The 14,493-nt window shown below is 40.3% G+C and overlaps 2 protein-coding genes across 6 annotated transcripts in view; one reads left to right on the forward strand and one right to left on the reverse strand.

Moving 5' to 3' along the window:
• Evi5 (ecotropic viral integration site 5) overlaps positions 1 to 14,493 on the reverse strand; it is a 139,187-nt gene that overhangs the window by 85,877 nt on the left and 38,817 nt on the right. The gene's annotated exons all lie outside the window — the stretch shown is intronic.
• Positions 5,233 to 5,902, forward strand: LOC102002867 (ubiquitin-conjugating enzyme E2 D2B). The gene has a single exon (XM_005359649.2). The coding sequence runs from the start codon at positions 5,233 to 5,235 to the stop codon at positions 5,674 to 5,676; it is 444 nt and encodes a 147-aa protein (XP_005359706.1). The 3' UTR covers positions 5,677 to 5,902.

The raw sequence follows: 14,493 nt of genomic DNA on the forward strand, positions 1-14,493 counted from the left end.
GGAGCCTGTCCTGGAACTAGCTCTGTAGACCAGGCTGGCCTCGAACTCACAGAGATCCGTCTGCCTCTGCCTCCCGAGTGCTGGGATTAAAGGCGTGCACCACCACCGCCCGGCCCTGTAGTGGCATTTGTGTGTACTAATAAAACTTGCCTAAAGGTCAGAAAAGTAAGAGCCACACTGGCCAGCCTTACAGACCAGGCAGTGGAGACACACATCTTTAATACCAGTAGCCACAATGACACACACCTTTAATCTGAGTAGACACACTAATTTGCCACACAAACCAGGAGTGGTGGTGCACACCCTTAATCCCAGCCCTAGGGAAGACTATAAAACAGGAGGAGGCAGCTCTCAGACACAGTCTCATCTGAGATTCCTGGAGGCAGGATTGCTATTTTGGACTGGCTGGCTGTTTTACTTTTCTGACCTCAGGCTGAAGCCCAATTTCTGTCTCTGAGATTTTATTAATCGTGCTTCGCACTATTACAGCTAAAATCACACAAGGATAGCGAGTAACTTCAATATCCACTCTCAGTAATAAATCATCCAGACAAAAACTAAACAGAAATGTTGGAGTTTAATAACATCACAAACAAAATACACTTAGCAGGTGTTCACCCCAACACCAAAGAATATGCTTTCTTCTCAGCAGCCTGTGGGACATTCTCCAAAACTGAACACAAGCAAGTCTCAGCAGATACAAGAGAACTGAAGATACAAGAAAACACTCTGCATCCCATCAGACCACCACAGACTAAAGCTGGATGTCAATAACAGAAAGTGTATAAACTCATGGAAACTGAACAACACACTACTGAAAAATGGACCAAGACAGAAATCAAGAAGGAAATTAAAAACATTTAAGAACTGAATGAGGTTGGGAGGTGAAGCACCTTTAATCCCAGCACTTGGGAGGCAGAGGCAGGCAAACTATGAGTTTGAGGCCAGCCTGGTCTACAGAGCTAGTTCAGAATAGCTAGGGCTGTTACACAGAGAAACTCTACCTGGGGGGTGGGGGCCTGAATAAAAATAAACACAAAACTATGGGTGTCATCGAGGTAGTCCTAAGAGGCAAGTTTCATAACACTAAGTGCCTCCCTAAAAACCACGGGAAAGATATCATCTAAGCAAATTAGTATCAACTTAGAAAGCTGTACAACAGAAAGAAGAAATACCCAAAAAAGAAGAGACAGCAAGGAATAATCAAACTCAGAGTTAAAATCATCCAATTAAAAATAAACAAATACAAAGTTTAAGGAAAGAAAGAATTGGTTTGTGAGAATACTCAGTAAGATAAACACTTTGCCAAATTAACTAAATTGTGGAGAGAGAAGATCCAAATTAACAAAATTAGAGATCAAGAGGGACATAATAACAGACACTGAGGAAATCCAGAAAATTCTAAGTACTTTATTTATTTATTTATTTGTTTGTTTGTTTGTTTTTGGTATTTCGAGACAGGGTTTCTCTGTGGCTTTGGAGCCTGTCCTGGCACTAGCTCTGTAGACCAGGCTGGTCTCGAACTCACAGAGATCCACCTGCCTCTGCCTCCCGAGCGCTGGGATTAAAGGCGTGTGCCACCATCGCCCGGCCTAAGTACTTAATTTAAAAACCTGAACTCCACCAAATTGTAAAACAGGCCACCTACCAAAGTTAAATCAAGATCAGATAAGCAATTTAAACAGATCTATAACCCCTGGTGAAATAGAATCAGTCATTAAAAGTTTATCAACCAAAAACGCCCAGGGCCAGATGGTTTTAGTGCAGAATTGTACCAGACTTTCAAAGAGTAAACACCAATATTCCTCAAATTATTACCCACAAGAGAACAGAAGGAATACTGCCCAATTCATTTTATGAGGCAAGTTACTTAAACCACATAAAGACCAATGAAAAAGATAATCTATGTTCAATTACCCTTATGAACATAATGTAAAAATTCTCAATAAAGTACTTTTTATTGCAAACTAAATCCAAGAACATACCAAAAAGATTATTCACAATTATCAAGTAGGCCTCATCCCAGACAGGGATGATTCTACACATGTAAATTGATAGATGAAATCTACCATAAAACAGACTGAAAAGCAAAAACCACATGATCATATCATTAGATGGAAAGGCCTTTGACAAAAACCAACATTCCTTCATGGTAAAAGCTCTGGAGAGAGTAGGGACATACCTCAACACAATAAAGGCAATCCACAGTAAGCCCACAGTCATCGTCAATTTAAATGGAGAGAAACTCAAAGTATTTCTACCAAAATCTGCAACAAGACAAGGCTGTCCACTTTCTCCATACTTCTTCAAGACAGTACTTGGAAGTCTTAGCTAGAACAATTAGACAATGGAAGGAGATCAAGGAGACAGAAATATGAAAAAGTCAAAGTATCTTTATTTGCAGATGATATGATTTTATATGCAAATGACCCTAAAAACTACCAGGAAACTTCTACAGCTGGTAAACACTTTCAGCGAAGAAACAGGATACAAAATGAACATACAAAAATCAGAAGCCTTCCCATACACAAATAACAGACTGAGAAAGAAATCAGGGAAACAGTGCCCTTACAACAGCCTCAGAAAATAAATACACACACAAACTTGCAATAACTCTAACCACTCAAGCGAAACCCTTGCATAACAAAAATTTTGAGATACTAAATAAAGAAATCAAAGAAGATATAAAACAATGGAGAGATTTCCCCCATTCATTGATCGGTAGGATTAATGTGGTGAAAATGGTCAATCCTGAATAACAGAACAACTGCTGAAGGTGTCGCCATCCCAGATTTCTAGTTGTACTACAAACTGAGAGCAATTAAAGCAGCATGGAATCAAACTGAAGACCCAGACATAAATCCATACACCTATGGACACCCAATTCTTGACAAAGGAGGAAAAAATACACACTGTAAAAAGATAGCATCTTCAACAAATGATGCTGGCCAAACTCAATAGCTGTATACAGAAGAAAGCAACTAAAACTATAGCTAGGTCCTTGCCCAAGACTCTACTCCAAGTAGATCCAGGATATATAGTTACAGGGAGACAGTTGGGGGGCTGAAACAAAAGGGTGGAATGTCAAGGAAGGACACCGAATATTAAGGGTCATTTGAAGGGTTCTAAGAAACCTATTTCTACAGAAACTACTTAAAGAAATTTATATACGTATATATAAAAAGAAATCTAGGGCTGGAGAGATGGCTCAGAGGTTAAGAGCACTGACTGCTCTTCCAAAGGTCCTGAGTTCAATTCCCAGAAACCACATGGTGGCTCACAACCATCTGCAATGAGATCTGGTGCCTTCTTCTGGCCTGCAACCATACATGCAAGCAGAACACTGTATATGTAATAAATGAATGAATCTTAAAAAAAAAAAAAAAGAAATCTAAATGGAGTGCCCCAGCTAAACATCTCTCATCATCAAATCATACTTCCAGTGCCAGGAATGGGTTCCATTCCCATGGGACTAGTGCCCTGCCTGCATAAAATGCTAGTGCAATAGTACAAACGTTGTGAACCAACTCCATGAGATGGAACCCAAGCCTGACACTGCTCTAATAGTAGATAGGCCACAGGCCCACAGGAAAACCAAACACTTGTTCTGCTAAAGTAACATAGCAACAGAATGAGCTTTCATGACATTCTGCTGCGCACACAGATCAGTGTTCAGCATCAGAGAGGCTTCCTTGCAGTAGACAGAACTAATACAGAGACCCAATCTGGATAATGTACAAACAGTGAACGACCCTGGACACTCAGTCCTGAATGGGATGTCTTCAGCACTACGTGGAAAAGGAGGCAGAAAGACCCACAGGGCTTGTGCTGTGCACGCAGCGGAGTCTGCACCGTCCAGGTCAGATAAGGTCCCCGAGCCGAGAGGTGTCGTGAACATGATCTCCAGCCCCTAGCCTAGAAGTTCTCTCCCACTGAACTTGCAACGGGAAAATCAGTTTCCTACCACGGGCCCACACCTAGGGGAACGTCCATGCTCAGCACTAGGTGACCAACACTAACTAACAATGGTATTTTATGATTTTTTTTTTGTCTCATGCTGCTTTGAGCAGTTTTTTTGTTATCTTCCTGGTTTTTTTTCTTGTGTATTATGGCTTCCAATTTTGTGTTATTATGGGTTTTGTTTTTATATCTGTGTTTCTTGTGCTTTTTAGTTTTTGCTGTTTATTCTGATTTGATTTTTTATTCGCCTGTTTGTTTCCTAAAGAAAGCAAGAAGGGGGCTAGAGGGATTGCTTGGTGGTTAAGAGTACTGCCTGCTCTTCCAGAGGTCCTGAGTTCAATTCCCAGCATCCGCATGGTTGCTCACAACCATCTGTAATGAGACCTGGTGTATATGCAAGCAGGCAGAACACTGTATATATAATTAATAAATAAATATTAAAAAAAGAAAGCAAGAAGGCATAGAGTTGACACTGAAAATGTAAATGCCTTTTATTACTGCAAACTTTCCAAAATGTTTAAAATGATTTGAATTACTTAGTGAAAGATTATTTTGGTACCCTGTGTAAAGAGAAGAGGTGTGAACACTTACCTGCACTTGAAATTCTCTTAAAAAATCTTTAAAAAAATAAAATAAAATTCTTTTGTTAAAAAATGAAGAAGTCCTCTGTCTGAGATCTGAAACATTTGTGGAATAGGTGATACATCAAGTCTCTTCTCAGAGAACTGCATTCATCCACAGTTTGTTCAAAGAAAACCAAGGGTAATTTGGTAACCTGGTGACAGCTGCATCACGACATCATAGCACAATACATTATGACTTTATGATGATGGTGATGTTACAAAAGAAAAACCCTACTATGCTACCAATCACATCATCCCCGACCAACTGTCACCCTCCCAGGCTGTCCTGTCTGCGTCGGTCTGTGGCACCAGGCTGCGGCCAGGCTGTCGGCACGAGCCCAGACAGGGGCTCCGGCGGAGGGATCCGCGGAGGCGAGGCTTCGGTCTCTTCGGTCTCGGAAGAAGAGACCGCTTCTGCGGCAGCACAAAGGGGGCGGCTGCAGGGTGATGTGCCAACCGATGTGAAGACAGATATTGCGTCCACTGTGGCTGGACCGGAAGCTGAGCGGGCCTCGGCCCTCTGCACATCCTGCCGGGGCCAGGCCAGAACTGCCCACCTCCTCTTCGGCAGCTGATCCACAGCCGACAAGGCAACCTCGGGCCCTGCCTCATTCCACCAGGGGCCCACCAAGACAGCCTTCCGCCCACCATGGCTCTGAAGAGAATCCACAAGGAACTGAACGACCTGGCGCAGGATCCCCCAGCACAGTGTTCCGCAGGTCCTGTCGGGGAAGACATGTTCCACTGGCAAGCTACCATCCTGGGGCCGAATGACAGCCCCTATCAGGGCGGAGCATTTTTCCTGACGATTGATTTCCCAACAGAGTACCCCTTCAAGCCACCTAAGGTCGAATTTACAACAAGAATTTATCATCCAAACGTCAACAGTAACGGCAGCATTTGTCTTGATATCCTTCGCTCACAGTGGTCTCCAGCACTGACTATTTCAAAAGTGCTTCTGTCCATCAGCTCCCTGCTGTGTGACCCCAACCCAGATGATCCCCTCGTGCCTGAGATTGCTCAGATCTACAAGACAGACAGGGAAAAGTACAACAGAACAGCTCGGGAATGGACTCAGAAGTACGCCATGTGACTAAAGAGATTATTGGATATCCTCTACACGTCAAGGCTAGGGGAACTCGGAAGGAGAAGGCCTTCTGGTTCCCACTGGACTGTTTGCTATGAACCACGCTGCACCTGCTTCATCCTTCCCGGTGCAGGTTTTTCACCTGACACAGTACTGCTGCAAGCTGTACTTCTGTACCAACACTGTCTCCTAGCACAGTAACCAAGATGTGAGATTAAAAGTTTTCCTCATTGACTTAATGTGAATAGCCACAGTGTGAGGGGTGGTGGTGCACCACACTGCTTAGAAGGGGTAAAGCTCCATCAGCCGGTAGGAGACGGTGAGACTGCCTTTAAGTGGAAGCCATTTAAATTTTAAAAAGTTATGAAAAGCTGGGTGAATAATGTGAAAGTTTCTGTATTCGTTTTATTCCATAACACCTAGAATTAGATGAACCCTAAAACCAACCAGATTAAATCCAACCCACCTCCGGTATTTTAAGGTCTAATTGGTCAAGAAAAATAGATTGGTGCTATTAATCTATAAAGTGCAATTGGCTTTGTTCCCAAATTCTTTATATCCCAACTCAACTTCCTTTCTTTCAGTCTTTCTCTCCATGTTCCTTGGTATATTTGTGGCTTCTCGGTAGATACATACAGATCGCTAATAGTACTTATTTTTCTTATGTTAACTGCTTAATCCATTTGGATTTAAGGGTAAAAATTCTATTTGATGAAAAAAAACTCTGTATAAAGACCCAATTGCTCCTTTGTAGCTTGTGCATTAAAAAATGATTAATCTATGTAATAAACCAACTCCTCCATCATTACATAAATGTTAATCTGTGTAATAATCAACTGTTCCAGCCATTGCATAAATGATAATCTGTGTAATAAACCAATTATCCAGACATTACATGTTAATCTGTGTAATAAACTCTATTCCAGCCACTGCATAAATGTTAATCTGTGTAATAAACTCTATTCCAGCCACTGCATTATGTTAATCTGCGTAATAAGCCAACAGTTCCAGACTTGCATAAACGATGGTCTGTGTGATAACTGTTCCAGCCCCTGCATAAATGTTAACCTAACAGCTCCAGCCACTGCCTACATTTTGTGTGAGTTGGTATTTTCGCTTTAAGAACCTTATTTGGTTGAAATTAGTAGATTTTTCATTCAGTCTTTACATGCTTTTATTTAGATCGATCACATTTTCAAATCATGAAACAACTTCAGTTTATAACTAAAAAGACACCTTAAAAGTAATTTTAGCCAGGCATGGTGGAGCGTGCCTTTAATCCCAGCACTCAGGAGGCAGAGGCAGGTGGATCTCTGTGAGTTCGAGGGCAGCCTGGCCTACAGAGTGAGTTTCAGGACAGCCAAGGCTACACAGAAATACCATCTCAAAAATAGAAAAAAGGTAATTTTATTAAATATGATAGAGGCATAAGTTTATAGCCTTATGAAATAACATATAGCCTCTGAGGAAAAAAAGCTTAAATAAGAAACCTGCTTTGTTAATGAAACTAAGTTGCATTATACCCAAACCTCATGGCATTCTTTGGTACATACATAAAACACAATAACAATACTGGTACTGAGTTAAAAAAAAAAAAAACTTTGACTAAACTTAGAAAACAACACCATTGTACAGTTAGGATGTCTCCATAATTATTTTGACTAAACTTAGAAAACAACACCATTGTACAGTTAGGTGTCTCCATAATTACTTTGCACTAACTTTTACTGGATGTCAACCCAATTTTAAATTATGCTGTGTATGTAGCTTTTGGTGTGTGAGTGCGTGCAGTATGTAGCTTGTGTGTGTGTGCGTGCGTGTGCGCATGAGCATGCTGTGTGTAGATTGTGTGTGTGGTTTTTTGAAGTCTTCCCCCATCCATACTCTAGTAAAACCTTGAAATATGTCAACTGTATGTCTGAAACATGATTCTTTTCCTAATGTAACTGAAAAACAAAGCCAGTCTTCAGTCGTGTTGATGTTTTCTAGGCATCAGGTTCTTAAAAATGAATCTTTATACAAAGCTGAATAAATCCCAGTTTTTAACTGCCATGAATAGAGACAAAATAGAAACTATGTTGCTGGCTTGCATACTGACTACACTAAACCCTCTTATCATCATTTTAAAGTATACTACTACCGATGTAAAAGGGGAAAAGTAATCCTTTATAAAGCAGCCTCAGGGCAGATTCCAGAAGAAAAGCATTGCTTACGTTTTGTTTGATTTTGGTTTTGGTGTGAGTGTGGAAAGGACGTCGCTACACAATTTAACTGCCTCTGCAGACCTTCCAGTGGGACAGGCCTAGGCTAATAGATGCATGCATGCATGTACACCTGTTTGCCTGTGCTTATATGCACGTGTCTTTTTAACCAAATTTTAAGCAAATTTTTAAAGTTTAAAATTTATATGATAATAAAAAGATATTTTTGTACACTTGTACATTGTTTTAAGCCAGTTTTTATATGCATAAGAGCCAACAACTAAGCTGAGCGGTAGTGGCACACTCCTTTAATCCCAGCACTCGGGAGGCACAGGCAGACAGCTCTGTGAGTTCGAGGCCAGCCTGGTCTACAAGAGCTAGTTCCAGGACAGGCTCTAAAGCTGCAGAGAAATCCTGTCTCAAAGAAAAAAAAAGGAAGGCGGGCAAAAATATCAAGTTTCCAGTGTGGCAAAATATACCTGCAATCTCAGTACTGGGAGGCTGACATAGGAGGTCACAAGGTCAAGGCCAGCTTGAACCACGCAATGAGACTGTCTCAATGCTCGTCCTCCAAAAAACAAGAAGACAAAAAAAAAAGTTTAAAGGAAAGAAAATGTAGATCTAATGTAGCACAGCCAGGCACTGTGGCACACATCTGTAATCCCAACACTGTTCAGGTCAGCCTGGTCTGCAGGCAGGGCTCTGTGTGAGACTGCACAATGAATGAATGAGCCAACAGTCATATGTCTTGACTACAGAGTGTATTATGTGTGTATATATAAATCCCACATCAGTGCAGCATTCAGGCCTTCACGTCCACTCACTGGCTCAGAGCCTGCAAGATGTGTGTGGTAAATGCAATACACAAGCAGGCCACTGTTAACTCTGATGCTGCATTTGTCTGTGCGCCTTTTCTGTTTAGATAAATTAACTACGTTACTTATACAGTGTGTAGGTTTAGAGCCCGGAAGGTTGCATACGCACACTTTAACGCTTACACGTTAGGAGACATCCAACAGTGCTTTCCCTAGGTCTGTCATCTAATGATAAAGAATTCTATTTATACACGGCATTCAAGAAAGCCTTAATATGTAGGCTTTATAAAAATATATAATTAGAATCATCTCATTTATTACTGTTAAATGGGTGAATAACTTAAAAATGCCCCCAAAACAGATAGATGACTATGTAATTTCAACATAATTAAGAAATTACAATAGTGACAGAGGACAAACTTAATGAGCCTGGAAACTGGGATGCAGCGTCACTGGAAGTCTGTGCCACAGAGACGGTCCTCTAAAACTTACTTACTTTGTTTACCACACATCCTACATGAAGTAGAGAATCGGGAAATACTATAAAAGGGAGGGTAGTTTAGGTTTTATCTCTAACAGATGAACTTTGTATCTTGGGTTCTGAGAACTGAGCAGCACCAAGACTTTACCTTTGTCAGGAAAGTGTATCAGCACAGGCTTCATGGGACTTACAGGGAACAGCAGTTTTTGTTTGGGCTTTTAATTAGGTTTGTTTTGAAAGTAGAGGTTGTTTACTTTGTATAAGGATACCTTCATGCAAAAAGACATTAAAAACAAAAACTCTGTGTAACACTGTAACTGAAAAGTACAAAGTAGCCCTGGGCACCACTCTCATCCTACCCCAACCTGCAGCTGGCAACCAGGCTGCCCTGAGAATACTGCTGCTCAGCCCTAGAGAAACTCCTTTCTGCTGTGTGTATGTGCGCGTGCGTTAGTGTGTGTTAGCCTAAGCGACTACTAAATGCTCAGCCATAAATGGAATATCTCTAGGACCTCCCCTAAGGCCCAGGGAACATCACAGAAGGGCTACGAGGGCAAGGGGAGTCACTTTCCTCGGAGGTCAGTTGCCCATATGCCAGGGAATAAGCCACATTCATCCTCATGCGAGAAATCCTAGTAGATGAAGAAACTTTCTGGGGAAAAGGATTTTAGGAGTGAGATGAGGAAGAGGTACATACACATGGTCGAGCTATACTACATACATGGATGAAACTCAAGGAATTAAAACAGTATCAACAGAAGAAAAGTTTTCAGGAATCAATATTTGTGCCTTGACGCACTTGGAAGACGTCCTTATAGGCGGTGCCAACAGCAGTGTGAAACACAAGCCTAAAGTTCAGAGAAGAAAAAGGTAAAGACCACAGAAATTTGGCAACTGAGATTTGGCTCACTGTTTCCTGTGGTTATCAGAGCAAACACAACAGAACCAGTCAGCTCGCCACCTGGGGATCTGCAAACCGCTAAGAGTTTATGAAGAACTAAGGCGGGAAACGTATGGAAAATTTTCTAACTATTCTGGCAGTAACCGCAGAGTCTTATCACAAAGTGAACAGTGTTTCCAGCATGGGGTTCCAAGGTCTCTAATATCACAACAAAACAAGATGTGAAACAGGCTGGCAGAAAGGAAATCACCTGTCAATTAAATGGTCGGCAAATCAGTAGAATCTGGCTCATTAAAGTCTACCTGGGTCTGCCCTAACAAATAGTTAGAATTTATTTTGAAAAAAGGGTAATTCATCCCAGCACTAGGGGGAGGCAGAGGCAGGCGGATCTCTGTGAGTTCGAGACCAGCCTGGTCTACAGAGCGAGTTCCAGGACAGGCTCCAAAGCCACAGAGAAACCCTGTCTCGAAAAAACCAAAAAAAGGAAAAGAAAAGAAAAGAAAAGAAAAGAAAAAAGGGTAATTCATAAATAACGGGTATTTATTGTTCACAGTTCTGAAGTTGGGAAGTCCAAAATATAAGCACTAATATTCAAATCTGACGAGGACATTTCTAACTAACAGTGCCTCTGTTAACGTGTTCACATGACAGATGCTGCCAAAACTCCGTAAAGTCTCTTTTTTAAAAAGCATTAATTCCACCCATGAGAACAGAGCTTTCCAAAGGTCTGACTTTATTATATTTCAGATTAGGTTCAACATAAGAAGGAGTTTTGCAGTCACAAACATTCAGATCAAACAAAACTACATGCCTAACTCACAGGGGTCACATGCTTTCCTGGTGACACATAAAATTCCTCTCTAATCAATAAAAAAAATAATAGAATTAACACAAAAGAAGTGCAAAAATGATAGATCTGAAAAACCAATTTCTTTGCTTTGTTTCTTTAAAATGACAGCTCCAGTCCAAGATTCTTTACAGAAAGAACTGAGGAGTAAACCAGCCATCCTGAGCCAGGAATGACAGCCGACACCTGTAACCCCAGCACGAGGAAGCTTGAAGCTCGGTTAATGAAGATTCAGAGACAGATATTGGGGTTCAACCCGAAGACCAGAAAAGCAAAGCAGCCAGCCTCTGGCTCTTACCTCGACCTCAGCCCAAAAAACGGCGATCCTGCCTCCAGGGATCTCAGAATGAGGCTGAGCCTAAGAGCTGTCACCTCTCATTTTCTAATCCTCTCTAGTTCTGGATTAAGGGCATGCACCACTATAGCCTGGTTTCTATGGCAAGCTAGTGTGGCTACTGGGATTAAACGTGTGTCACTGATGCCTGGTCTGCAAGGCTGGCCGGTGTGGCTGTTTTACTTTTCTGATCCTCAGACAAGCTTTATTTATTAAACATAAATATAAAATATAAGATGCCACTACAGAGGCTGAGGCCTGAGTTGTTACCATGACTTTATGACCAGCCTCTTACATTACACAGTAAGTACTAGAAAATTCTGAGCTACGGTGTGAGACTCTAAATAAAATCCTGCCTTCACAATAGAGAGAAAAAAAACTTAAAAACCAAACCAATTCAAATGAAGTGGTGTTTTTCCTGTTGTATACGTGTGTGTGTATATATATATACACACATACATGATGTATTGTTGTTTACATACATGTGTGCGCATATATATACACATGTATGTATACACACACACAGCTAGAGAGATGGCTCTGTTTTGCTTGAAACCTTTTCATTTATTAATGAATTTTGCTGGATATTTTATAGAGAGTATCCTTAAGGAAACTGAGGTAATGCTGGTTTTTTAAGTTCTTAAGTATTTAATGAACATTAGACAATGGAGACCAGACTGTACAGAAATATAATGCAAGTCACTTACACAATTCTAAAAGTTCCAGGCAGCAGCTACATCTTGAAAGTTCAAAAAGTGACTAATTTTTATAATATATTATTTTATTTATTTAGATTTGTTTATTTTGAGACTGGTTCTGCTTTATAGCCCAAGCTGACCTAGAACTTATGGTGATCCTTCTGCCTTCAAAGTGCTAGAGTTACAAGCATGGTCCAGCACATAGAGCTACTTTCTTCAATTTAAACAAGTCATTTCAAAAAATAAAACATCATTTTAACACGTGCTCAAATTTTCTTAAAATTAACATTATATTACCTTTTCAAAACAAGCCTTCAAATTCTGGTATAGTTTACAGTTTACACCTAACAGCAAGTCTAAGACGAGGCGCACTGCAGTGCCCAGCAGCCATGGGGTCAGTGCTAAAACACTAAGCAGTGGAGCTCTAATGTGGACAGAGACTCATGGTAATCATATTTTAAAAACAAAAATATACCTCGTATAAAAATGGTTGTTTTATCACTGTAGTATCTCTCTCCTTGAAGGATATGCTAAATAGGAAAACTGAAGTAAGTAAAAGGAAATAAAGATGGCTGAAACAAAACCTTAAATCAAATAGGTAGTTAATGTCAGCTTTAAAACACTACTATCATCGCCCTGAACTAAAATGTCAGCTTTAAAACAGTACTATCCCCTGAACTAAAACGTCAGCTTTAAAACAGCACTATCCCCTGAACTAAAATGTCAGCTTTAAAACAGTAGTATCGCCCTGAACTAAAATGTCAGCTTTAAAACAGTACTATCCCCTGAACTAAAATGTCAGCTTTAAAACAGTAGTATCGCCCTGAACTAAAATGTCAGCTTTAAAACAGTAGTATCGCCCTGAACTAAAATACACCATCACACTTGAGACTCACCTCCTCAAATTCATCTCTGCCAAGGCCTTTGTATTCTTAATATGAAAAACACATTTTAACACAAACCAAAAAAAAACTGTCCTATTTTAACCTAAGTCTATCAATTATTAACTTTCTTCAAACAAATCTTTAATATTGGACTAAGCCATTTCTTCACATTTTTCTGAGGTTGCCATGCACATTTACTTTTTTAAAGAAATAGTTGCAATAAAACCATGTAAAGGAAAATAATTTTCTATTCTCATGTTTCTTACATTTTAATTTTCTAAAATATTGCTCCCATTTTTGTGTCTCTTAAATCAGACAGTTAAAGACACAATTAAAGTAGAATCTCCACATAGGAAGGATCAATCACATATGCTTAAGGACAGTGTCTTACACTGTGGTATCACAGGCAGCAATTCTGTCAATTACTTTTTCTTTAGACTTGTAAAACACACAACTTCCTTACCAACTCCTGCAGAGGACAGAGAAATGATACAGTGGCCAGCAAAACAGGGGGTGGGGGATGCTAGGTCTTCGGGTCTGACACTTTATTTGGGTTGTTGTTGTTGTTGTTGTTGTTTTTAATAAAAGTAAATATATCTTCCCTCTGGGCCTTTTGAAAAGTCAAAGTTGCTCACAGTGACACATCTCCTAATCTTTTCCAAGACAGTCCCACCAATTAGGGACCAGCATTGAAATATATGATCTTGTAGGGCATTCTCAAACTACCACAGGAGACTACATCTGATTTCCAAACCTATTACAAAACTATAATAAATAAGGCAATACAGTACAACCTTAAGACCAAATAATAGATGAACAGAACAAAATGGAGTGCAGACACAGACCCAACATCTGTAAACAACTGACATTAACTAAAGTGTCTAAGTAGTTATGGAAGAGTAGCTGATCAGGCAAAGAAAAGAGCTGGATGTGGCCCACATAGGGAGTTTCTGGACAGCCAGAGCTACACAACAGAGAGGCTCTGTCTCAAAGAAATGAAACAAAAATAAAAGAGAGTTATTTTAACCAATGCTATAGAACAACCAAACATGCACACAGCTGTCTGAAACTCCAGTTCCAGGTCCAAGGCCCTCTCTGACCTCAATGAGCATCAGGCATGCATGTAGTATACATACATACATACATGTAGGCAAAACATTCATACCCATCAAATAAAATAAAAATAAATCTTAAAAAAATTTCTCAAACTCTGGTCTTGTACACATACAAGTAAATTCAGTATCAACTGAACCCAAGAGTTTGAGGGGAGCCACAACTATCATGAGGAGTCATCTCTCTTAACAACAACAACAAAGTAAAAGTAGAAGAAAATACAGAAGACAGTTTACATGAACTTGGGTTACCAAATGCAGAATCCATGGAAGTACAACTGTAAGCTAGTCCTTCATCAACATTTAAAACTAGGTGATGAGAAGTCAGCTCGGTCAGGAAAGCCTTTGCTATGCACACACAAGAATCTGAGTCTGGATCCATCTATTACCCACGTCAAAGCTCAGCATGGGGCCAATGCTTGCAACCCCAGTGGAGGGTGGGAAAGGGAGGACACTCGCAGGCAGATCCCTGAACTTCCTAGCCAGATAATCGATAAACTTCAGGTTCAGTAGACTGTGACCCAAAAAAATAAAAGTGGAAATCACCAGA

This window comes from Microtus ochrogaster, linkage group LG1, assembly GCF_000317375.1.
Source record: "Microtus ochrogaster isolate Prairie Vole_2 linkage group LG1, MicOch1.0, whole genome shotgun sequence".
NCBI lineage: Eukaryota > Metazoa > Chordata > Mammalia > Rodentia > Cricetidae > Microtus > Microtus ochrogaster.

Coding starts and splice junctions, on each gene's coding strand:
- LOC102002867 (XM_005359649.2), top strand. CDS start 5,233: ATGGCTCTGAAGAGAATCCACAAGGAACTGAACGACCTGGCGCAGGAT.